Source organism: Anabas testudineus, chromosome 22, assembly GCF_900324465.2.
Source record: "Anabas testudineus chromosome 22, fAnaTes1.2, whole genome shotgun sequence".
Classification (NCBI taxonomy): domain Eukaryota; kingdom Metazoa; phylum Chordata; class Actinopteri; order Anabantiformes; family Anabantidae; genus Anabas; species Anabas testudineus.
In genome coordinates, this window is record NC_046630.1 from 18,912,733 (window position 1) to 18,939,641 (window position 26,909).

A 26,909-nucleotide genomic window follows, 5' to 3' on the forward strand; every position below is an offset into this window, starting at 1 on the left:
TGGTTTTCCTGGCCGACAATTGGCTCTTTAGCCATTGAAATGCAAAAACTGGTTCGATATTAAGCACTAGCTTCAAACTGGTGGAGAAGGAGCAGAGCATCAAAAACTTCAACACCTTTACAACCTATTTACTGTAATCTCCTACTGGTTCTCAAAGGCAAATGCTACAGGTTTGATTCTTTCATTCCCTCTTGTCATTTCTGCTTTTAATAAAAACCAAAGATGCCCATCCCCTCGAAAGAATCTCTACATAACAGCTAATGGCAAAATTTTAAAGTTTAATTGTGTCTGAATATAATCAGATAATTAAGGTGGTTCAAGACCAGGACCTTGAAAGTAGTTCTCCGTGGAAATGTGTTTAAAAAAAAACCCTGATTTGCAAAGACAAACAAAAAAGATTCACAGTTTTGACAGGACAGCAAATGTAAAAATATACTTTGTTGGTTACTGTTTATGTTTTTTTCTTCTAGTTTTCCTATAAAAATGAAATTTGAAGTAAACTCAAAGTGAAGCTAGCGACGTTGCATTTTTGCATTTCTTCCACGTGGGTGATCGTGACTGGCAGAGGTACATGTGTGTTTATCGCATGAAAAATAAATATCGATTCATGGAAAGCAGGCCTGGATGCACTCCCCTTAAGTCGAACAGAGATGGAAACTGTACAAAGTGATAAAATAGAGATCGTCATTATGAAATATTAATTACCTCCCAGCTACCATTTCTAATCTCAATAGTGATGATGATAATAATAATAATAATAATAATAATAATGATAATAATAATAACACCTCTTTCCAAAGTAACTGTTCCATCACAGTAATCCAAATTCAGCCAGACTTTCAAATTTACATACAGTTTAGGACTTTTCCACATGACACATCCTGATTTCATCCTTTCTACATCCAAATAACAAGCACTCTGAAGAAAAAAAGATGTTTTGTGATGTTAAAATTGAGAGTTTAATTATCTATTAAGATAACAAACTGCTGTCATTCAAAAATGATTCATTATCACTTCCCCAAGTTTTTTGTAGTTTTTTTTTTTTTTTTACTGCCTCAGTGACTGAATGTGTTGCTAAGATATCTCTAAACCAACACTGCATTCATTTAACTTTTGAATTACTTGAAACCCGTTCTTCCCTTCTCTCAATGGAGAGTCTCAGTTGTCCAGACCATGCTATTCGATGGCAGGCATGTCCAGCTGTCATCAAAGAGCACTTACGAAAAACAAAACAAAACCGATTTCTTGTCAAATTTGTTCAATGGAGATCACCAGCTTTTCATGTTTGGTAATGAGACATGAACGAAGAGCGAAAACAAAGAAAGTTACAATTTGGCAACGACACAAGTCTTTGAAGGTAAAGACTGGAATTTGTCTGAGTAGGGAGAGTAAAGGCTTGGCCATAAGCAGCAACAGACTGTGGGAGTCTATAGAGGTTTCCATACAGTTTTGTAAGAGAAGAGTCAGCTGTATCCAGATCCGGATGATTCAGACCGGGTTAGTACTGTAGGTTCTCACGCTTCCTTTAATCCCTTTATCTTTTGTTAAGCCCCAGGATCCAGAGATGGAACGGCTGCATGAGTTATGAGAGGGGTTCTGTTCAAAAGAGGGAGACGAAGGAAAAATAGACAAGAAATGAGAGGATCATCCTGTGTCAACAGAGGTCCCGAGATCCAAGTGAGGAAAAAAAGAATGTTTGAGTCAAACTTTGGTGGCTGAGGATGTGTTTTCTATTTCTCACTGTAGGTTCGGGTGGTATTTCAAACCATACACACATCCTGTTACTGCACAAAGTTGAAATACCCCCACCTAGAAAACAACGAAAGACAAAAACAATACTTCCAATGGCGAGCATGAAAAATGAGCGAGGTACAGTCACAGTAACTGAGTTGGAGAACTCAGCGGAGGAGGATGCTAAATATTACCACGAAGAAGAGAAACAGGAAGGATCTCGTAATGCTGTCTGTTGTTTTTTTTTTGTTTTTTTTTAAAGATAATCCTTCCTCCTGTTTCGTTATGTCGAGGTGCTCGGCATTAGGTTTTTCTAGTTCCTGTTTGAGGTTGAAGGTTCTCGAGGGGTTTCAGTTTGAACTCCTGAAGAAGCCCCTCAACCCTTGTCTTGTTCTTGGAGTTGATTCTGTGCTGCTGTAGTGTTTATCCTCTGTTTGAATCCCTACTACCCAAACCTGGTCCCAGCGAGCAGGGACTAGATGAGACCAGGAGAAAACAAACGAACTCAACCCAGCACAGACAGACGTTCCCCAGAGGCGTCTTCAAACCCAGATTGACATGTTGCCGCCCTTAGCGAACAGACAGCATCGAGGCTTGAAGATGGGTTTCAGACAGGAGCGTGGCTGAGGGCTGGGCCGGGCCGGGTGCAGAGGTTAGAAGGCCGAGCCGGTAATGGCATTGAGCTGCTTCATCAGTCCTTCTAGACTGGCCATCTGCTCTGACAGGTCATCCTGCTCGTAAACCTGAAAGACAAGAAAATTAGAGGTTACAGCTCTGCTGTACTGTGTTATTCACAAACGATGGCAGATTTTATGCATTCTCCTTCCAGATGCTGATTAACACTGGGGAGAAGTCTTACAGGTAGCGTGAGCTACACATGGCCACTTAGAGTGGGCTGCAGATTCGGATTTGGGTCTAACCCGGGTTATTTGTTACCATGACACCTGGAGATCTCTCACTTTTCAGCCAAATTGAACCCAAGTTTAACCTCGATGTCTACATGTTTTTTGACCTGTCAATCTCATGAGTGCTTACTGTCGGCTTCATCACTTCACATGTCGAACCAACCTTCCTGTCTGCGGCGGTTTGATAACACAGGTCGGGCGCACTTGGCCTTGCTGTCAGAACATAACACAAACATTCAGGCCGTGGCAGAAATAAAAGCTGCTGCACCAAACCAGTGTTGAAAGCACATAAATAACACTTCATTGCTGCCAAACATTTCCTTGGTCTTACATTTCATTTTTTAACATTTCTCCTATATTCACTGACTGATTCATTTTTCTCCAAGTAAACTTGCATAGACTAGAAAGTTGCTGTAGATGCCTAATCCATCACAATGAACGTCATGTCTGTTTTATTTCTGTCAGAGCTCAGTTATTGTTGCTTGCCACTGCAGTGCAGACTTTCCTGCACTTATAAATCATTAAAATAAAAGGTGACTTTAGGCTGACTGTGATGGATTATCTGTCTGCAAATTTTAAGTCTCTGCAAGTTGATTGAACAGAAACCAACGGCCGCCCGAGGGAAGAAAATCAAAACAAAAAAATTGGGAAATGATCAACTGGAATACAGAACTCATGTGTTCGTAGTTATTGGGCAAAATCAAGAGCAAAGCCAGTAATAATATCCATGTTCACAAACTGTGTCACGTTGGATAACGGCTGGCCTCAGAGTCGACCACATCAAACATGCCGGAGTTGCTGCTGTCACAGGTTTGTGAGAGTTTCAAAGAAGAGACACACTCACAGTGTAAACGGCTGCACTTTAATCCTGCAGATACTGTGTGATCACTGTGTAATGGAATATTAGGTCCAGCTATACAAACATTCACCTCTTAGTGGGCTGGCTTAAGTGCCTCCATCTGTGCTTGTATATGTGTGTGCGACAGTCAAGTGAACATCTCTCACACACACACACACTCTCTCAGTGTGTTACATTGAGCGTGGCCTTCATGCAGAGCTTGTCCTTCAGTTGGGGAGAAGAAATATTCAATATTCTCCTCAGCGCTGTGGAAAACCAATAAAGGCTCAGTGGAAATATTCCTCACACTTAAACCAAAGGGTTTGTGTCGATGCACAAGACATTCTGTATGTTCCTATAATGCATTAGTGACGATTACAGTTATTATACGTCACTCGTTATGATGATGCAATGATCCTGCCTTAACTTGACTGTAGACCCTATGGGAAAAAGTCGCTTACTTTGACACTGTCTCTTATATGCACTCCAGTCTCACACCTGACAACAACGCATACTCAGTCACATCATGAGCCATCTACACGTGTGCATCTGGGCTAATCACAACACTTATAGTTGACCAAGCACATCTGGTTACTGTATGTCAACGGGTTGACCTTGATTTATCCGTTCCGTCTTAACCTCTTCAGATTATATCATATGAAGGAGATATTCAGGTAGAGAGAGAAAGATACATAGTACATAAAGAAAGAACATAAAGAAAGCAGTTTTACAGCGTTCATATACAAACTAAAACCATAGGAAGCGAGTTGAAAATTGGTTAAGCCACTGTTTTTAATCAATAATTGTATCTCCATCCATTACCAAAACTGCTCATTCTGTTATAAAGGGACTGAAGCTCATTCCAGCCGTCATTGTGTGAAAGGCAGCACACACCACGGACAGGCTGCCAGTATATCTCAGGGCTGAGGTGATTAATTAATACTAATGACAGATTAAAAAATGGCATATTTTAAGACAGACAGTCATTACAAGCCTACAGGCGACTTACTGCTACTAATTAAGCTGATGGCATGTCTTTGAACTGTGGGTGGAAACTGGAGTTCCCAGAGAAAACACGTGCAAACGGAGACATACTGAAAAGCCATAGTGCTGCCCTTAGTTGTATCTTTGTTCTGATGTCTTGTATTGATGGTAATTCATATTTCTCTTGTCAAGTCACAACACTTTGATAAACGGAAAATCCCTTTTATTTCGAAGAGGCCTTTACTGATCCATTTTTTTGACTGATTGATTTGAAAATCCGATTTCAGTTCAGCTCTGTTAAAGCTTTTAACCAAACCAGAGAGAGCCACGTTGGCTCAGCCTTCGACTGGTTTCTGCCTCAGGACAACTTAACTCCCCTTCCAGTCATATATAGATTTTTCTATCGCCTCCGTTTAAAATATGTTTCACAGCTGCACAGGCAGCTAACAGTTAACAGCCATCCTGAATGAACTTGCAGCAGGTTGTCAGTTTAGAAAATATTTTCACACTCAACACTATAAGTGATAATGAAGTGAAAGCTGTTTAAAATACATTAAAAAAAAGAGCATTTGAAAAACGTTGGATTTTTACGACCTGATACATGCCTGTTCATCTCCTTAACTTTCAAACTGATGCAGCGGAAAGTTTGTCTAATCCTTTTTTTGGACACACTAAATAAAGATGGAGAACATTTTACTAACTAAATGTCCATTTGCTAAATGAAATTGTTCATACCAGTGAACAGTGTTGGACAAGTTACTTAAAACTCATCGTCCAAAGTAATTGGACAACTTTACTTCATAAAGCAATAATTAATCAGTGACTTTAATGGGTTTCACTCTGCTGTTTTGTCTTTTGTCTGTTGTGGTGTCCTCTATGAGCTTTGGCAGTTCCACTGTATTTTGCTTTTCTACAGTTGTGGCTCTTGCTTCTAACAGATATTGGTTAAAACTAGCTTGAAAAAATAAAGCACTGCATGAATTCAGTCAGCGAAAGTGTAATTTTAACTGGAAACTCTTTGGTTTTTCAACAAGTGACATAAATCTCCTTTTATCCACTGTGGTGATTCACACTGCTGGCAGAAAAAGGGCAAACAGCGCCTGCAAGGTTGTCCTTTAACAGTGTGATACACACAGTGTGTGGACTTTTGACCTTCCACTTTCACTCTGAATGAGACCATAAAAGCTCATCTAGAAGCCACCTACTGCCAGATATTTTCCACTTAGCACGGACACAAAGACTTCTATAGAAATCAGAAAAGTGTATAAAGAACCCCACAAAAACCCAGTGACCTCCTGATCTCATTTAGTGACTCATAACAGCAGCGCGTCACTGAGTCAGTAAACGTTTTATTGATGGGATAAAACGCCGTTGATGCTCTGTGTTTCTCTCTGATATGCTGCTATCTCTGTCGGCCTGCTGACCTGGATTCACACTTCTCTATAATCCATCAGAGATTCATCCCAGCACAACAGAGCAACCAGAGCACGTGTAAACTCTGTTTCACGCTGATAAATCTACAAAAACAGTTTTTACTTTACTTCAGCTTTCTGTCCACGTCGCCCATCTTCCTCCTGAAATTTTCCCCACTAAGACACCAAAGTGGTAAACTGTTAAATCTCTGCCTCTTCTGAGGGATCAGGGAGAGTTGCTGGAGACAGACATGGACTTATCTAAGAGATCACTGAATGCGTAGCTTCCTGCTGCATTGTACAAAGGTTTACCATACAGATGAACTTGTCATTAGGAAAACCAAGTCAGTTACTCACTTAGTGCAACTTTAGTTAGTGAGATTAATCCACTCTGCTCCAACCAGGCCTCCCTCTCCCTGCTACGCTTCACCACGCTCTAACCAGGCCCTTCAGGTATTAGTTATCATCAAATTTAATTTGTATTAATTATTAAACTGCTAAATCCTGAAGATCTAGCAGAATAGGAAGTATTTAAAAACTAACGGTCACTTAAAAATTTTGCTCTTGGGAAAGATGTGCAGGTCATTTGTAACAGCAGCAGACCACGAGCATAAGACATTTTAATGATTGAATGCTTTCTCTTTTCACAACTCTTGAAGAATCTTACATAGGTTTCTATCGAGATATTTTTTCAGTGACCTGCTGCTCTAAATATAGTAGTGTTAATCAACTAGAGTTGATTAACTGTTGTAATTTATTTGTAAGTGCAGTTGTCTGTCAATATGAGGAATACAGAGGTGGAGAACATAATAATGAATCTCAAATGTAAATAAAAATGTATCACAGACATTTCAAAGGTGTTTGCTTTTTGGGTAGCTGAAATGAACTATTCTAAAAAAGTTAGGTGGAAAAATAGACAGGTGTTTGTACAGTGAAGAAAAAAGTCAGGAAGAAGTCTAAACTTCATAACTCTGCTTTCAAAAAGAGTAAAACTCTAAGGATGTTGGTGGTGTTTGAGGTTAAAGGTAGACTGTTACATTTTGTATTTGTGTGACCCTGTGACCTTGTGTTCAGATCAGACTGAGGCCAGGAACAAACACACAAACACAGGTGGTAGACAGAGAGAGGCCAGACACCAACCGACTGCACCCCAAAACTCCCAATGTGTACACACACACACACACACACACACACACACACACACACACACACACACTACCAAACACTATCAAACACTCAGCAGAGAACCAAATGATGATTAATCCGCTGAAGAAAATAGTCCCCACCAAGTGCCCTTGTTGAAAATACAGTGTCAGTGGTGTAATGATGTCATAAAAGCACCACTGTGGTGTACTTCCATTAATTACCTTCACAATCTATTAACTAGTGGTGTGTGTGTAAATGTGTGTGACTACTAGACCAGTGGGATGATGAGAAGACTAGACCAGATCAATTACAGAGATAGAACAGCAGGTGAAGAGAAAGTCCTGCTGACCTTTAAAACTTCCCTCACTCTCTCCATTCTCTCATCCCTTCATCTCATTTTCTCCACTCCTCCTCAACAGTTTCCTTTCTTCTCTCATCTCATCCTCTGCATCTTTCCACCTCTCTCTTTCTTTCCTGTCGTTTAGTCCCTCATCTTATTCTCTTCTCTAATCAACACCTGGCTCTCACCTCCTTTTTCCTACCATTTTCCTCCCTTGCACCTCTCCTCTCCTTGTTCCCCTATCCTCTCATCCAATCTGATTTTTCTTAATCATATGTCTCTTTCTTTTCTTTCCTCTTCTCCTCAGCTGTTCGTCCTGAAGAATCACTTTTTCCCCGTTGCTATGGCGACATCTCCTCCTGTCGGATCATCATTGAGCCATATATGAATATTTAACAAGTCCCAATGTCCGGCCTCCCTCCACATCATTTTCTGTCATTTATCTCTCTTCTTGTCCTCCTCCTCTTTCCTCTTTCTCTCTTCTCCCAGGTGTTTTTTCTTCAGCTCCTTTTCCTCCTCTGATCCATCCTTTCCTATTTTGGCTCTTTCCTTTTCCCACCTTCCTTCACCTTTGATTGTCTTCCCTTTATACTTCATCAAGCATACTTTGTCCTTTCTTACCTGCTTAAACATTCTCCTTTTCTCTACACACATTCCCTCATCCTCCCTCTCCCACCGCCTCCTCTTCCTACCTCGCCTCAGTATCAGTCGCTAATAAACTCTGTTTTATTCTATAGCTAAAAGGCCACCGACACACCGGAGGGAAAGAAACAGGTGTAGTGACAAAGCAGTGCAGGTGTGTGTGTGTGTGTTTGTGCATACCTTCCTCCCACCTCTCACAGTGCCTCTATCTTACACTGAGTGTTTCACCCTCCATCTGCTTCTCTCGGCTTCTTTTTTTTCTTAGTTTGTATTTTTCTCAATCTGTTTCTTGATATTTAACAACACTTTCAATGTGAGTCTCCTGGACTCCTCCAGCTGTGTCATTATATATAAAGTCTCACTCTGGACTTATCTTGACACAATTCAGTCAAACTTTAAGACTTTTTGATGAAGTGTCACATGTTCATCATCAATTTACTTCCTTTTTTGTTTTTGTCCATCTGGACTTACGTTGGCAGCTGAATCCTCTGGGGGTTTCGTTCCTCCCTCTTCTGGTAAGTCCGGTGCCATGGGAACCGAGACGGGTAGCAGAGGGGAGCGAGCCTTGCCGGCCTGACCCAAAGAGGCTGTTTTCACCTGGGGCTTCGGGAGGCTCGCACCTGGGAAAGACAGGAAGTATCAAACATGATACCATGATACCTGGATCAGGAATGAGGTCACTTCTCATCACAGCTCTCGGCTCATTATAGAAATATTAGTTTCCTGAAAGCTGTTTAAGTCCACGAGAGTGCTGTTCGATTTGTGACTGATTGATCTAAATGGCAGGTTCATGTACAACTAATGAAACCACTGAACAGGAAACAGATGTGGTGTCAGTGCACATTAATTAAAAAAACAAACAAACAGGTCAGACAAGAAAACAAACCAGGTAACACAATCACCAGACAGCGAAAACAGAGAGAGAAAACATCCAAGATGTAAAAGAAACAACTGCACAATCAAAAAATGAATGAATTCACTTCTATATCGCCACAATGCAAATACAGTTCCGTGCCAATCTTAAGGATTCTTCTCTACAAAGTGAGGAGGAAGGTGAAAGAAAACCAGCAACAGAGGAGGAAACACAGCAGACAAAAGAGGAAAGTCTAGCTTTTAATCTTCACGTCTGATTCCCTGTGCTGCCTCCTCGTGTCTGAACACACCCCGAGGCTGCGTCTAGCTACAGTCACCTCCTCCTCTCCCTGCACCGCTCTGCTTCACATCTCGATCAATAACTTCCCCAAGAAACAAAACACCTGGAACAGCCTCGATAGCAGCAAAACGCAGAACAAGAAACAGTGGGATTTAAACCAGTTTTAACACAGACAGTCCTCATGGTGTAAAAAAATGACATCAACTCCTAAAACAATGGTATTTTCCTACAGTAAACACAACTGAAACAGTAAAACTGTTCACCAGTGGATTAAATATAAAATGCACCATCCGCAAACCATGATGTTGCAATGGAAAAAATAAGCTTCATCACATAGGACCCATGACAGAGTTTAATTAGATTTCTTATGTAGCCTAAAAACCAAGAAAGAAACAAGAAAGTGTGCTTCATGGTCTCCTGTCGAGTATAAAGATTTCTTTCAAACTGTTCAATGATACTCTGCTGTGTTGTAAATGAACTGAAAAAAAAAAAAGAAAATATTCCACCGCAGCTGAGAACAATAAAGAAAAGTACAAATACGTCCATTACAGCACTTCTCCTGCAGAGATAGAGAACTCATGGACTGTGGTTAACCTGTATATTGACATAATTACTGTATGTACTGTATTACGTGCATTGTGCTTTTTAGAAAATGATATGATTTCGTCTGGTAAGATATGTTTTAGTTCACAAAGTATGTCTGCACTTCTGTTTCCTTGGTTTCATTTCTATTTGGCAATCAAGTTGCAGAGATGGAAACTTGATTTAAATCAACACAGTTGAAGATTGTCTACACTTACTTTATCAATTCATATGTGTTTGCAACTAAAGCACATAAATGTGAGCATTGTTGATGTGCAGGGTGACCAACACCCAACACCCAAGCTTTGTTTACACAATGTATACATTATGGAGGCATTCAGGGATCATCCAGGGAGAGCAGAAGAGCAGAGGATTCAATTGTATTTGTATAGCAGGGCAAATGCATTTCTTGGAATCTGAATATCTAGAAAATGACCAAAGTGACATCATTTACACCCAGTTGAGATTTGTGTAAGCCGCACCGACTCCATGCCAGATCACATTTTGTTAGCAAGTACTGTAGAAATTGCCGCCTTCCCTTAGGAAATAGAAGAATCTATGAATATTTAAGTTTTTCACCATTGTTCATCTATTCAAACTTTCTGGTGTGTATAACTCCATGACCACACAAGCGTGCCTGAGTGACTAAAGATTTTCAGTGTATATCTTTCAGTCCCAGTATTTTATTTTCACACTAACTTTGACCTTGTGTGGCTCTGGATTTCTGTAAACGTGGTGAAGAAATTCCTGCCAGTTTTATTTCAAATTGAAGAACAACCAAATGTGTTTGTATGAATTCTCAGCACGCTACTGTCAGAACAAATCCAGACTTGACTGAGCTCCACAAAAAAAGAACTTTTTTGTTGAAATACACAATGAGCTGCAGCAGTACAGAGATGAAGCAAAGGTTACATATCCACAGTGGAGAAAGCCATAAAAGAGAGTTTCACGGTGCCTGGCTCACCCTCGAGGGGTTTGTCAGAGGGAGGAGGGGGTGGAGGTGTCGAGGGGGACTGGCAGCTCATCTGCTCAAAGAGGTGGATATATTTACCAGACAAGCTGGAGTGGAGGTGTGAAATGCCCGACGGGGTTCACATCAGTCTGTTTCTGGGTCGAGGGCAGAGATATAGAGATTTACAGTGATAGAAGGTGAAGATAGAGGGGGCGGGGTTATTGATCCTTAGGACAGTTTGAAGTAAATACAGTTAAAGATGAATAGTGTCTTTGAGGAAATGTTGTGTCTCTGAAGGGAGCTAGCCGGCATCTTATCCGCTTCCCACAGCACCGTGATGTGTTCTTGTCCGACTGTTTGATCTCCTTTTTGTTCCGTCTCCGTCTACGTGTCTGTGCAGCCTGACCGATGAGGGAGCCGCAGTCCCTCCAAGTGGTAACGGTTTAGACAACCTCTGGGAATTAGCTCCCAGTATTTCCCAAAACGACATCCTCAGTCACATCCTCTTTAGTTGTGGAAAAACTGGGAGGAATAGAGAATGTTCAGGGGTGGAAGGATATGCAACCATTAGTTTGTTGCTTCATAGCACTCATACGGAGGCCTATTTATGTAAAGACAATAATTAATAATTAATAGTTACAAATAAAAATAATCTATAGCCATGATGAGTCAAATATAAGACAGCAGGTCTTAATGTAAGCACAGCAAGTCAGAATACTACATTTTAATCTGGCTGCTAACCCTGATTTAGTAACCCATAATCTTGATTCAATGTTTCACAAGTTGATTTACCATGTCTATAATCTACTTTACTTTTGATGTTGTTTCTGTCTAAAAAATTACAATTTATATATATTAACAATGTTGATTTAAAGACCTCTTCAAGTTATGGTATGTAACTTGGAATATTTTATTTGACTAGAATATGAGAGCTACTGTTGACTCCTTCAAAGTCAGACTCACAGAACAGTAATGGAACCTGAGCAGAAATATAAAAATAATAATAAAAAGTATTTGTTTTTAAACATTTTAGAGCAATATTCATCCTGGTAGCCAATCAGAAAAATTTAATTATTTCCCTTTTATTAGTACATTTTGCTGCATTCTCATGTATTGTAATTTCGTAATGACTAATATCTGAAGGGCTGTTTAGGGTGTGGCTAGGTTTAGCAGATGGCAGAAGAGAACAGCAGAGCGCAGTGCATTTATTACTAGTCTCTTGCTTCTACCAGCTTAAGTTGCATATTCAAGCTTTAACTATGACTTTGTACCTCATTGTCCGGATTCAGAATGACATCACTTTGACTGTAATAAGATAATGCCACCTGGCAACACCATCACTATTCTCTATTTAGAATAGACAGCAGCAGGGCTGCTGTCTATTCTAAATAGAGAATAGTATTTTTTATTATCATCATTCCTGTTTTCACATTTTTGTCCTAGTTGAAATGAGTCTCCAAAATGTAGGAAGAGAACTACATTACGTTTATGATTTGAATGGTTCAACGAAAGTTTAAAGTACAAAGTCTGCAAACCTTTGATGTATTACGGCGTCGGCGCTCATTCTGACCACCTCACCATGCCTGATTAAACTGCAGAGTGAACATCAACATTCTCCATCCTCGTCCACAGCTCCAGCTTTACTTCACTCCCCAAGATTCAAAGTCTTTTGAAAAATCTTTCTTTGCTCCCGTTTATCTCCCATCTGGGTTTCTTGACAGCTGGGAGACAAACCTGGGGTAGGTCCTATGAATATAAGATGAGAGAGATTCACCTGGTTTTACCTGATGCTCCACTCACCATGCTACAGTTTTACATGTTATTCTCATAACTGTGCTTTTTCCAGACTTAATTTACTTGTTATCATATATTATTATGAATATATACATATAATTATTTTGGTGACCTTCTGGCCTTTCCTTTGGTGCCATCTTCAGGACAAACTAAGGCTAAAAGTCATGTATATTTTGAGAAATACTATAAAAAATACCATAAGCTTCAAACTTTCTCTCTCTGTCCTGCGCGGTCAACCAAATGCTACAAGTAACCATTTTCAACTGTCTTAAAGCTTTTCATTGGTAATAACGCATGTCCTCCAAGGCAAGACCAAGTTGTGCACATAAAAATATCCATCACTGCTGACTCTGTGGCTGCCTCCAGCTGTGGCTGAAATGTCTTTTCTCAGTATCAGACATTGAGTCAGACAATCCCCATTACAGCTTGCAACATTAAACCGCACATTTAGGCCAGTTTAGGTGAGTAACTGCCTGCCATCATACTTTACTCTGCAGATGGGGTTTGGAGGCGCGATTTATAAAGAGAATAAGGTCTCTCTTTAAAAATTGATACAAAATGAGGTGGGAGGGGGTTCTGTGCAGAAGGAAACCCTCTTAGCTCCAGCTCAAGCTCAGAATTTGAAGTTGTTGACAATATTTGTTTCTAACCTGTCTATAATCTAATTTCATTGCATCAACATATTTAACAGTTTCATTTGTTCCACTACAGATTTTTTTAATCACTGTCTCGCACATATTAAGAGTTACTCCCTGATGCTTGGATTCCAATTGGATGTTGTCTTACATGGAACATCTACTTGCCAAATCTGTTTTGAGGGAAATGTTCTGCTACCTGGGTTATGAGCACCGGCAACATTCAGCAGTCACATCAAGGTGGTAGGGATGAGCGGCTCGATGTGCAGAGCTCCAGACTCAGAATGTGCTCAAATCAAATTGTGATGCCCCAATTATTGTGGTATTATTGTGAATTACTACTGCTAGAGATAATACAATATATTGCAGAATAACTTCAAAACACATTTTTCCTGGACCCCATCATTGCAACGTAGGAGTTACATCTTTCATATTTTGCACAGCTCCCTTCAGATTGACAAAAACATTGTGCATTTGTGGGAAATAATTGTCTGAATCTTGCAGGTTTCCGACTCTGTCTCTTAAAATTGACGTACCTGTGCAACTACACAGTAAATGCTTCCACGTTTTCGTAGTGAATGGAATTGCACCTAGATTATGTTTTCTATAGTAATGATCAGATCATGTTTTTACTTAACATGACTGCTGCTCATCAAATTTCACTGGCTTCAGTTCGTTTTAAATATGTTTATTTCCTTCAGTTTCTGGTTTCATATAGAGCCTTATATTCAGGGTTTATCTGTAGTATTCTCATAGTAAGTCGACTGTAGGTAATTTCAGTACAAAGGTCCTTCTGACTGGAATAATCTTCCTCGCTCTCAGGTCTATGACTTCTCATCGTTAATCTAATCACAGCCTGTTTCAACTGCTTTTTTGTTGTTATATATATTAATAAATATATTATCTGATATCTGTGATAACATTTGTTGTACAATTTGCATGTAGCGCTTCATTCATACAAACATATGTTGCACTAAAACATAATCTAGACATTAAATATGTAGTTTAGTTGCATAGGAACATCTTGTTTAGAAGACAGGGTTGAGATTTTACACATTTATTCATGTTTGCATACATGTTCTGATTAAATAGAGACCATTGGTGGCACAGTTCCATCTGGTTCTCACGAGACGTTAGCACCACCTGCAGTGTGTCCCCACGCAGCCTAAATGAAGCCTTCATCACAGGCAGAGCTGAAGTCGTGAAGAAGACCATACTTCAGTAGCAAATGTTTTTAATGCAGCAGAAACAGCTATAGAAGCTGTCGACAGCTCCCGCCTTTATGCCAACATCCACCTATAGGCCTGAGCTCATTTAGACACTCCAACACTTCAGATACACTATAGAAGGAACTAAAGTCAGGTAAACCTCTCGTGCACCCGTCTATCCATCTTACAATCTTAACAACCTTCAGTCTGCCCACGACTGTCGCTCTCTCCCTGTCTTTTTCTCCTCTCGCCACAACAATCCAATTAAACCATGGCAAGATTGCATTCTTTTCACTGAGGGAGTCATTCAGTCATCAACACACGAACACAACATACTACAGTATGAAGATCAAACACCATCGCTCACAAGTCTGTTTCCCCCGCTTCAAAGAGAGCTGGAGGGGGCTGGTGGAAATATGGAAGTGCTGCTCGTCTCTGAGGCCCTGTGCTGGGGAGAAAGTGCGTTCGGGACGGGGGGGGGGGGGGTCACAGGGTGAGTGGAAGGTCTGTGGGAGTCGAGCTGAGCGTTGCCACAGGCTCACTATTGCTGAGCGAAAGGTTTCCAGGAGCCAAAAATCAATGTTAATCTGAGGCCACCTGGGCGTGTAAACAGAACCATAATGGAACTATATTTACCCCCCCCCCCCCACACACACACACACATACACACCTAGAAAAAGCAGTACACACAACAAACACACATCCACACACTGTCAAGGGATCATATGTTCTGTAAGCAAGTGTTTTGTTGTCTGTTGACAGGATGAGCCATTGGGGGAAGACGCAAAAAAGACAGGGAGATCTAAAAAAGATGGACCGACAGAGGTGGATACCAAGGGAAATGACAGAGAGTCAGTGAGGGGGTGTGGTGTCCGTGCCAGGGAGCACTGATGCTGTTCTGAAGACATGTGGACCATCTCTGTATTGAAAGTCTCAGTGAGAACTGTCATGCGATGATTCAACCCCCTTTGGCAACATCTCTTTAGTTGGTTGCGACGAACAAATGAAACAAGAACAATTAAAAGAAATAATGATAAAATACAAGAGAGAGATGTTTTTTTAACAGGTATTTGAACAACAGAGAGAGAAATCTGTGAACATACGGAGAGATAGACAGGTAACATAAAAGGAGAGAAAGAACAGGAGGAGGTCAATACAGATCATATGCAACCCTCTGGCTACTGTCAAGGCCAGTTACAGTATATTCTTCTGCAAACATACACACACACACACACACACAAACACACACACACACCGTGTAGCAGCCTGAGGCTAATGCATTTAGCATCCGTGAATAAAATATTAAACAAAACGCAGTCTCCCAGCAGAGAGAATCCAGCTTAAACAAAGAGTCACTGGAATCTGACAAAACAATTAACAACAAAGCGGAGCTTCAGGAAAAGCAGAGTAGCACACAGAGAGCGGGACAAGACAAAGGCATTGTTCTGTCTTTATGTGAGATACACATCACATGCTTTAATTACAGTGGCAAGACCTAGCTGGATATACCTCATGATAACACATTGGCTATCCTAGGCCTGAAACTCAACACGGCTCTCAGCCTGTGATGTGTGTGGTGGGCAACAGGTCATGAGGCAGGTGACAAACAGCTGTACTCACTGGACTGTGGCAACATGGAGGTGTACACCTTGGGGTCGATGGTCCCCATAGGCGGTGGCAGCAGTGGGTTGGTGAAGCTCCGCAGTGGGTGGGTCGGCCGCACGCAGGCTGTCGGGATCGTCCGACCGCTCCCTGCCTGGGGCTCCTCCACAACAGATGCTGCAGCAACGGCAGCACCCGGGACTGGGCCGACCCCAGGAACGTGGTCCCCAGGTGGGGCAGCGGAGCCGGGCAGGAGGGGAGCGGCCTGCTGTGGCGGAGGCTGCTGCTGGAGGAGAGGATTGGTGGAGGTATCTGAGGTCATTGCTGAAGAAGAGGAAGTGAGGACAGAGGGAAAGAAAGTTGAAAGAAATGTTTGGAGGATGAAAAGGGATGAGATGAGGAGGGGAAGAATTAAAGAAGGAGGGCGAAGAGAGGACAAAACATCCAATTAGTCTGCATCACAGAGCCATTTGTAAAGAGTGAACACTTATTTGTAGAAATGACAGAAAAACACTGAATACATGGAAGAAAACAAACTTCAAACATGCGAATACTCGGTAACAAAATCCTAAAGTGCCTCAGTGTTTTTTCAGTTCCCGCTTTGATGTAGGCAGTAATACACAGAGAAAATGTGCCGCTATTGTGGAAATTACTGCTGCTGCAGGAAGGCCGCAGGACACAAAATGTGTCTTTGTCAGGAATGTTAATGTAAATACTGTCTGCACAGATCTTCTACTGTGCGTCCCAATACCTGTGGTCCTTAAAAATGTATTTAAGCTCCACTAAAGAGGAATACATACATGCGGAGCTTCTGTTGAATTTAGCTGTATAAGTATTTACATCAATCTTTTCTTTGTGTATTGAGAAACTCAGAGCTTTGACAGATGTGTGTCGACATCGTTACAGCACCGTTAAAGCCCACGTTGTTATTACAGAGACGCATGGGAGGGAGGAAGAAGAAGAAGAAGAAGAAGAGGAGCTTCTTATTAGAAAAAGTGAAGAAGGCAAAAAGGATCTCCTAATTTTGATGTGACACGAGAGATGATCTGATCAGACTAGTCACAACCAGTCTGAACAGAGAAGACATGGGGGTGAGAACATCCGGTAATTAGTTATAGAGTCCATGTGTGTAACCAGCTGAGACCACAGGAGACAATAAGAAGGAACGTAAGAGGCTAAGGGCCTGCAGATCTACAAACGTTAACAAAGTAGCACTCAGCTTCATATGTCCCAGCCTTTAGAGAAAAGAAGGTAGAGAGTCGACAAGGAAAGAAAAGCAATAACTTAAACCTAGAATATCAACAACAAAATGTTCAACCTCTGAGAAATGTTCCACATTAAACAGATACATTTGTTGTTTCCATCTTCCAGACTAAAACTAACAAGGACGTTCGTTTTTTACTCTTATTTATTATGTAGTTTTTATTTAAATGTTAGATAGAAGAGAACACAAATTGACCCCACAAATAAATTATAGTAAATTATAGTAAGAGGTTTGTCAGCAGGAAGGTCATTTTGGTGAGTAAGCACACTCTCAGAGTCTAGAATTGGTTTGGATGATTTCAAACTGTCGTATAAGCAGCAAGTTGATAATGGATGAAACTGGAAGAGGACCCCAAAACAACCTCAGAGCTTCTACTAAATTCTTACTACAGCATTTGACTACACAAGAAGTCTGCTGAATGGGTTCCTCATCTCCTGAAGCAAGAAGAGAAGGAGGTTTGCGTTAAATTTGCAAATGAGTTCCTCCAACAGTTCAACAATGGAAACTGTGGATTTCAAGGAAAATCGTCAGTGGAGATGAAGCCTCCAGGCTGTGAATGAAGAGCCTGGCAAGCTGAGAAAAAGATGATATGCAGCGTGGAGTGTTTGGAAAAATGCATTCACCAATTGCAAGAGTGCACTGAGGTCAGTGGTGGATGTAAAGATGGAGGGAATAAATAAGATTAACCATCAACCATCAAGTCATTAAGCCAGTGTCAAAATTACAGACGGAGGAAAAGAAAGAGAGAGCTTCACCAGCCAAAAGGAGACAAATGACCTGATGTTGGTGATTACCATGTGACTAGCCTGGTTCAGAATATGAAAACCCAGTTATCCTCATGTTGTGCACATTGAATACAGAGAAACGTGCAACAGAGGGAATGATGCTTTGTCCTCCTCTTTTCCTCCAGCCCTGGTTCCATTTGCTCTGTCCTCCTGTCTCCTCACCGTCTCATGAAAGACACTGAAATTCTTCTCTCCAGCCCAGCAGTGATGAAGAGGGGCAATAACGCAGTCAAACAACACCTCTGTTGTTTAGATTTTTCCCTCTAAAACTGAGTTTGGTTAGAAATGAGAGGTGATTTACTTTGTGCTGGGGAGCCTGCGGCGGCTCGATGTAAAGCTTAACCACTGTGTTTAAACACACACATGTGCACCAGTTAACAGATTTTATTGCATGTGTGGAGAGATAACAAACCCACTGCTTAGAGATGTTCAAGTACAACGACGCAGTGATTTATTTAATTATCTTTTTATTTGCAGTCTCTGCAGAGGAACACACACTCCTAACAGCAGGCTGGAGACAGATCCAGAGAGCTGTTCTCTATTCTGCCTGTTCAGCATATAAACAGAGAGACTCACAGATAACTCATCCATTTTGTGATTTGTTGTTGGTAGTGTGAACGCCCCGTTACTCTGCTGACTGCAGGAAGATCAGGATCCCTACAACATGAATAGAAGAGCTGGGTAGGAAATTTGTTTTAACCATTGTTCCTTTCTGGTGAAATTGTGGAACTGTATGCGGTTTTGTTGTTGGAAAGCCAAAATCACTGAAGTCTAACATTTCTAAAAGGGAACACTACACTTTGATGTAACTGCTCACAACTCAAAGAGCCCATTTACACACTGTGTATAAAGGTCATCTGTTTTGCTCATATTTGATCATTACTGGAAACCAAATTAGCCAAGTGGGCTTAATATCCAAGGGCTAGTCACTATGAACTGCAATCTGATTACAGCCAGATTTACAGCGTGCAAATGAATCCTTCTCACCCTGAAATATACTTCATTTCTCCTCTCTTCAGGAGCTTTGTGGAAGTAGTCACTTACAAGCTCTGAACCCTGTTTTAACTGGCTTTGATTGGCCACATCACATTCAAAGATCTGACACGTACTTACAGAGTGCTTAACTTAACAGCACTGTTGTACCTGCACACGCTCACCCAGGTCGACAATGTGCGGGTGGGCATGTTTCCAGTTTCAAGGTACCCTGAGCCGAAGACCACTACACTATCCAGCAGTCTACAGATAGGCAGTCTATAGAGGCGGTTAACATGGCTGATTAAGTTGACACCATATTTCTCCCCAGTCTTACTTCACAGAGCCAAGAAGAGCAAAGAAGTACTAACTACCTGTAAAGTATCATTACTATTTCGTATCTGTTAATTCAATTCATTTTATTTGTATAGTGCTAAATCACAACAGATGTCATCTCAAGGTACTTTAAACTGTTCAGGGTTTAGGACCTTATAAAAAACACTAACAGAAAACCACAGAGCACAAGTGAGTGCAAGTGTGTATGAAGTTCACACACACACACACACACACACACACACACACACACACACACACACACACACACACACATGCAAACATGCGCGCTCTCGCCTTCTGTGTATGTCTACATCATCACTGAAGGAACAGATTCAATACTCATCAGACATATTCATAATAGACGTAGCAGTAGTTGTAGTACATGTGAGGTCATCTAATGCATTGTTTAAATTAGTGTTGAATCTAGTACTATATATATCACTAAAGCACATGTATTTTACAGATACTGTAATACTGTGAAACTGTGATATTTTTGCTTAAGGTTATTAAACCATGAGAATCTCATGCCTATCTACAATCCCTGCCCGGCAACTGTTCCGGACAGTGAGTGTGCTGTAAATCTAAGTTGAACTCCAGAGTTGAGTGATGTGGGTTTGTCTTTTTTCCTTAGTCTGACAATACTACTGTACTGGATACTGTGTATGACCTTCTCCCAGGACTTCTTTGAAGCTTCTTTATGTGAATTACACTTGTGTGGAATATTCAAACCATGAACCACATTTATTTTTTATGGCTGCACTATTTTGTCAACAGCAAATATTCCACGCGTCTTGTGTATCATTTTAAAAACATTTCTCCAAAATTCAAGCTGACGTGTTTGGCATATTTTGAAACTCAGGGATTTCAACTAGAATTTAAAATAAAATAAAACTTTAAAACAGATAAAAGTGCAATTTATTTATTTATTGGTTTATTTTACAAATGCGAAATGATTTGTTGCTCTTGTGTGAAATATAAGGCTCAAGATGCACCATACAAACTTAATTCAGAGTGACAACATATACAGCACAGTGCTGTTGTGCAGGGGACCGAGGTTTCTCAGTTCACACATTGTGGACGTGAACTACAGAAACTGATGCAAAAACATAAATAATCGATTCAAATATTCTAATTAAGAAATGCTGCAATTTGTACAGATGTCGACATCTGACTTTATCCCCTAATGAGTCTGCCCATCTCTGATGGGGTGCCTTTCAGCAGTGCACTCTGGGACTTGGAGTTGACTTCTCAATTCTTTACCTTTCGCTGTGCAATCAGTGAAGCTCGCTGTTGTGTCTCATTGTTTGAATGACTTAAAAGTTAATTTTATCTCCCTCATTAGCAGGCGCTGTTTCTCTCTTTTATTGTATCTTCCTCACTCTATTATCAACTTCTCCACCCCTTCAGCAGCTCATTGTGTGTGTTTTGCCGTCAGTGATCAGCCCACCCACTGTGTCGGCTAATTTGGTCTCTCTGAAGCTTTTCCTCGTCTCTTCACTGTTGTTAAATCACTGATACAAGCTGACCAGGAATTAGCCAATTACTGAATTACTGCTCCCCACCATGTCGTTTAGTATTTAGCTCTGCTGCAAAATGGGGTTTAAGTAGAACAGGCAGAGGAGAAGAGGGGAGCAGTGGAGAGAGAGAGCTGGGAAGATTAAGATGCTGCAGTGTAAGCCCCATTGTCTTAGGGTTACATTATTATCATATACTATTTTGTGGTTCAAGCTCTCATACTACCACTAGCTTGATAACCCAAACTTTTATGCAGTATATATTTTAGCTGTTATATAATTTACAAATGACTAACCCCTGATATTGCTATACCCCTAAATCTGCTCATAGGTATGGTAACTGTTTTAGTTTTAACACTCAAAATTCGTATTAACCCTTCAAACAAGTTCCTTCATTTCAAATCAAGGTAGACAAAAGCAGTTTAACAACCTGAACATTTATTTTGACAGAAAATGTTAATGCTAGCTAGTGAGGCTCATTAAGATAGTTAACCTTGTGGTGCTTATGTCTAATATGTGGACATCACACTTTTAGTTAATTAGTATATTTGCTGGTGTATTAGGAACGTTTTGTTCACTCTGGAAATGAAATATCAAATTGTTCCGACCTTTTGAGCACCATAACTTTGTTTTATTTCACTGACAAATATCTGAGGGGTTTTGTCTTATGTCAGTACACTGCTGTCTGTTCTTTAAAGTGTGTGCAGATAAGTGGATCAAACTTCTAAGAACTACTGCACATTTAATGGAAATTTCCAGATCAAAATTCCCAAATTTAGTGTTGCATGCACGCTGCAGCCCCTCCTATGTTAATGACTGGAACAATGTGATGGGCGTTCTTTGTCTCTACAGTCGCATCAAAAGCAGATGTGCATCTTTACCTGTTGTGTATCCTCTGTCCACGGTGAGGCTGGGGAACGGCATTGGTCTCAGGCTGAACTTGTTGTGCGTGAAGCTGCATGAAGGTGAAGGCAGAATACCGGGATACTGAGAGGAGTCCAGAGCCGGCACTGGGATGGCGCTGACAACAGCTGAAACAGAAAGACCCAACTGTCAGTAACATGGCATGGTGACACTGAGCACCACAGGAATAAACCAGCCAATTCAACTGATACCATGCTATACAATAGTCAGGTATCAGCTGCTTATTATCTTTACATTTTCAGTTTCATTCCAACAATTCATGTTGCAACCTTGGTCAGTGTTGGTACTTTATTTATTCTCAAACCACTGTAAAACTTGATTTTGTGCCTAAACATAACTGTAGTTTTTGTGCCTTCTGTAAATGTAACCCCGCTGTTGCTCCTCGTTTCTTATTGTAACCATGACAACAAACATCTGGCACATGACAGTGCATGATAACTACCTGCTGAACCGACGGGCAACTACTAGCCCACGTCCATGGTGGTGATAAGAACAGTAAATGGGCCGCTGAATAGCTTGATAGCATAGAGAGTAAATAAGTAGAAGAAATTCCTACTGCTACTGTCCAGTGGTAAACACATTGATAAATCAGACTGCAATGGTACTGACTACACTTACAGATGGCCAGGTTTCTTCGGACATATTACTGGGAACACATAAATAAAAGTATAATGAGAACAGAAAAAACTGTGGAATCATTTAATCGTCATGTTGAAAACCATCCTTGTATCCCCAGTGCAGACACACAGACAGTGAAACAGTCAGGAAGAGCAGAGAGCTGCTGTAAACAGTCAGAGCACACGTAGTTTTATTCAGACATATTGTGACCTTGAGATGAAACTGCAGGGAGTCTGATAGCACTGCCTCAGGTAGACAGCACACACATACACATGTTATTTCACGTGTTAGTAAAGGCCTTCTTTGTGAGGACACTCCACCATAATGCATCCACTAGTCCTCCACACTAACCTCCAACAACTGTTGTTAATGTCTAACTTCAACCCTTCAGCTAGCCCTAATTCTTGAGTCTCAACTCTCCAGCAGCTCTTTGAAGTGGTGAGGGCTTGCCAAGATATTGTTTCGACAATTTGTCCACACAAACACACACACGCACGCACACACACACACACACACGCGCACACGGGCTCAATCGGACAGAACTGGAGGATAAAAGTGCATTTAATGTTCAGCCCAGCTACTTTGTACATTTATGTTCTCACAAACGTCTCCCCAGAGTAATGTCTGAAAAAAATCAAGATTGCACGTCTGAAAACAGCCATGGTTTGTTTTCCATACATGCTCTAATATATCACAGGTCATATATAGATATAGAATATACAAGAGAATATAAAAAAACATTTATGACTACAGACATTTATTTCTAACTAGCTAATGTTGTTCTAGCAATAGCTTGGCACTGAGAGAAATCCATGTATTTATTTTCTTTAGAAGAGTTAGGTGAAGAGCCAAATACCATTTGCATGTTAGCACACTACATACTGTATGAAGCTAAAGCCCCATTTGACAAAAATCCACATGCAAATACAACTTTAGGCCGCTGTCATTGTAACACTGGATGTTTTCAGCTGCAGCACTGATGTGTAAAAAGATATTGTGACACATCAGTGTCCACACATAACATAGACTTCTGATGTAGACAGCATTACTTACAACTTAAAGGAGTACCACTGAAATGTGTCTGGTGTTTAAAGCCTGTGAAATCCACCAGGGCCCTGTCACCTCACCATGTGTTTCTACTTTCTCTTTTCTTATCCCGCCTCCACTTGTCATTTTTTGTTATACCGCTGTCTTGATGCTTGTAACATTCTTTACATATAATGCACGTGTCAATGAAGCTTTTTCAATTGAATTCTGACTGACAGAAAAGAAGAGAGAGGGGGAGGCAGGGCTTCCTACTGCCTGCTGCTTCCTCTCGTTTTGAAACTGATTGTATTAAACCTGGTCAATACCATTATTGATGGGAAAGTATTGATAATCTGGGTGAAGCAAGGCTGTGATCAGCAGCTTTAGGAGCTGTGTGTGTCTGTACAGTATGCATGTGTGTGTGTGTTTGCCCTATGATCATTTAAAAAGGAGGAGGTTTGATTACAGCAAAAAGACGACCACAGATGAGCAAGTCTGATCAATGCTATTATTGATTGAGAATATTGATGACTTAGAGGCAGTGAGCTACAGGTTAATGGAAAATTGTGTGTGTGTGTGTGTAGAAAAGGTGAAGAAAGAGAGGGAGAAAGAGAGAATTAATTTAAAAACTGGAAAAGAAATGAGAAGGAAGACACAAATGATCAAAGAAAAAACATCAGAAGTAATTAGAATAAGGTAGAATAACAGTTTGGAGAAGATAGAGTAGATGGCAAAAAAGAAAATATACAGGATAACAGAAAGAAAGAGCAGAGATACTGAGAGAGACTAGAAAATGTGATAAATTATTATTATTATGTGATTATGTAGAAAAATAGAGATGGAGACAAACTGATAGAAAGAAAGAAACACAAAGAGATACAAACAAGATGAGCAGGTTAGTCATCTGCAGAGCAGAGACGTGGCAGCAGAATAGTGTGCAGAAGCCTAGAGCAGTTCGAGGGGAAACTGAAAGAACCAGACAAACACCAGAATAGAAACAGTGAAGACCCTGCAGCAATTTACTTAAAGATTAAAAAAAAAAAATGTTTAAGAATGAACTCATGTTCAACTCATCCTACATCATCTGCAAAAGGCTGAAATCAAACCGTCACATTATTGCAGCAATAAAAAAATATACATGTAATGAAGTATCTTCAACTAATGTACAAGTAGAATACTCAATCTGTGCAGTGCAATGCTATCTGTGGACGTCTGACACTCGTATTTCAGGTGTGTTCAGTTGTACAATAATCACAATTTTAACCTTAACCTTTTCAAAGATACTAAAGGTCTTAGTTAGTTTAGAGCCTAACAACAGCTTTATACTGCTGGTGCCCAGAAATCATCAAAATGATCATTTGTAAAGCTTATTTTGCTGAACAAAACGTGTAAGTATCATAAACTTGTTTGTCACAGAGCTTATTTTCTTAAATAATCCAAAATCCAGTGGAAAATCCTGCTGACTGTTTGTGGAGGGTACCCTGGTGATGCCAACTTCTGGAGTGACCAACAAAAAACGTCATCCTTACGGCAGGTTTGTTATTTTAATAAAACCTTGTTTTATTCATCATTTCACAGTTAGTTTCTTTTATTTTTTGAATAAAACTATGACAAATAATTGTAGACCATTTTGTTAAATCATTGTTTTCTTTGAAAAATTCCAGTAATGACACATTTATTTTGATAAGAATATCTTAATAGCTTAATGTTAATTAAAAGCAAGCTACCAATTTTTACATATAAAGTCTAATGATTGCACTGCTATAGTTTTTGTATTTATTTAAAGAAACAGCATAATTCTGTCCACTGTGACTGAAATGTACTGTATAAATTCAAAAAGCAACAAAGCTAAACAGCTATGGTTTAGTTTGAGGACAAAATGAGAGAGCAGAGTTGACACAATGCAGAATCTGGCCAAAAAAGATAAATAATAGACTCAGTGTAGAGTAAAACGTAACAGAAAGAGAGATGGCAGGTCTGTGTGTTGGCAGAGAAAGCCTGGAGGGTTTTCCTGTTCTGCTGTGACCTACATATCACATACACACACATATATTTATGTAAACACACAAGAGCGCTTGTCACATGCTGGAAAAAACTTATCAGCGGGAATACCCTCCCCTAGAACTAACCATGGCGTTGTTAGTGTTCAGTGCAGAAGCTCCAGTTTGTTACAGCAGCAGCAGCAATCATCAACAAAACGAATAATGAATAAAAAAACAACAGAAAGGAGGCTGGAAATCCTTAAAGACAGACAAAGTGAGAGCGGGGTAATTACAGAATGAAACTTTGAGATCAGAGTGATGTGACGGAACACACACACACACACACACACACACACACGGTCCACAGAGAAAAGGCTTGGAAGAAGTGCCTCTGCACAAAGTGAAAACTGGTTCACAGATGGGCTGTAGCGTCAGTGCGACTGCAGATGTTGGCGAATTAAAAAAGAATGCAACAGATGGATCTGTTTACAGACAACAGCAACCACTGCCCCACCCACTCCACCCACAGCGTTGGAGCTGACAGGAGGTGTTGTGGAAATGATGGAAGTGTGACAGAACTGATGGGGCAAATGATGGAACTGATGAGGGCGATGCAGATAAAACGGTGCAACAGGAACGGGTGAGGTTTGACGGGGTCTAAGGAGGCATCGCAAGGCTGGCAGGAGCGTGACGGTTGTTGAGGGGGGGGGGGTGGAGCTGTGGAAGAGTCAAAAGCCTGAAACAAGGCGTGGTGAACTAGTGCCTCATTCTTTACAGTAGATCAGTGGTTTAACTTATGCAGACTAATATGCTGTTATATGATCAGCACTGACAAGCTTAGTGCAGATCATGTGACTGCACTCATCTGGCTTCACTATATTAAAATATGTCAATGCCTAGAAAATTCAGCAGAGATGACTGCAAGGACGGCAAGTAGAAAATAGCTAAAGTTGCCATTTAAATGTTGTATTTTGAGTTAATGTTTCACTTTTTTGAGTTGTTTTTTTGCATTATTTTACTGTATATTTTTCTGTCACATAATTTATAATAGAATATGATTGTTTAATACCTGAAAACACTTTCTAGTATAAAACCGTCGTCTCCATCTGCAGAAAATTCAGTCAGGTGATCCGACTCATGAAGAAAAGATGATGTGTGCAATGAGAATAACGATGGTTGAACAGGGCATCGTGGAGATGAAAGCCCCCTTGGCAGTTTAATGGAAAAGGACAAGAGTGCAATGAAAATGAAAACTTGACTGCTGATCCAGTGCAACCAAAGCCTGCTTGTTTTCCAGTTTCCCAGCTACAGCTGCAGCTGATTAGCTGGATCGTGTGTGTTCAACCAGTCAAGAGCTAAAAGGCGCCAACTTCTGATCAAGTCAAAATGCCCGACTTTAGCTAAAATGGGAAACATGCTGCGCTGTGGCTCTTGGGACCAGGCAGACTGAGTACAAATGCATAATCCTATTAGTTGCCACCAGTGAAGTTTGATTGTTTCTATAATACACAGCAGGTGTCTAAATACTGCTAAAACCAAAAAGGCAAAACACTGAAGACAGTCT

The 26,909-nt window shown here is 40.5% G+C and overlaps 1 protein-coding gene across 1 annotated transcript in view; it reads right to left on the minus strand.

Annotated features, from left to right (window-relative positions):
- Nucleotides 1–444: 444 nt before the first annotated feature.
- dcc (DCC netrin 1 receptor) overlaps nucleotides 445–26,909 on the minus strand; it is a 200,849-nt gene continuing 174,384 nt past the window's right edge. Inside the window, exons 26-29 of the mRNA XM_026338947.1 lie at nucleotides 21,677–21,826; nucleotides 15,943–16,248; nucleotides 8,470–8,618; nucleotides 445–2,474 (exon numbers count right to left, since the gene is read on the minus strand). Of these exons, the coding sequence (XP_026194732.1) occupies nucleotides 2,385–2,474; nucleotides 8,470–8,618; nucleotides 15,943–16,248; nucleotides 21,677–21,826 (695 nt within the window). The 3' untranslated portion in view covers nucleotides 445–2,384. The remainder of the gene's footprint in view (nucleotides 2,475–8,469; nucleotides 8,619–15,942; nucleotides 16,249–21,676; nucleotides 21,827–26,909) is intronic.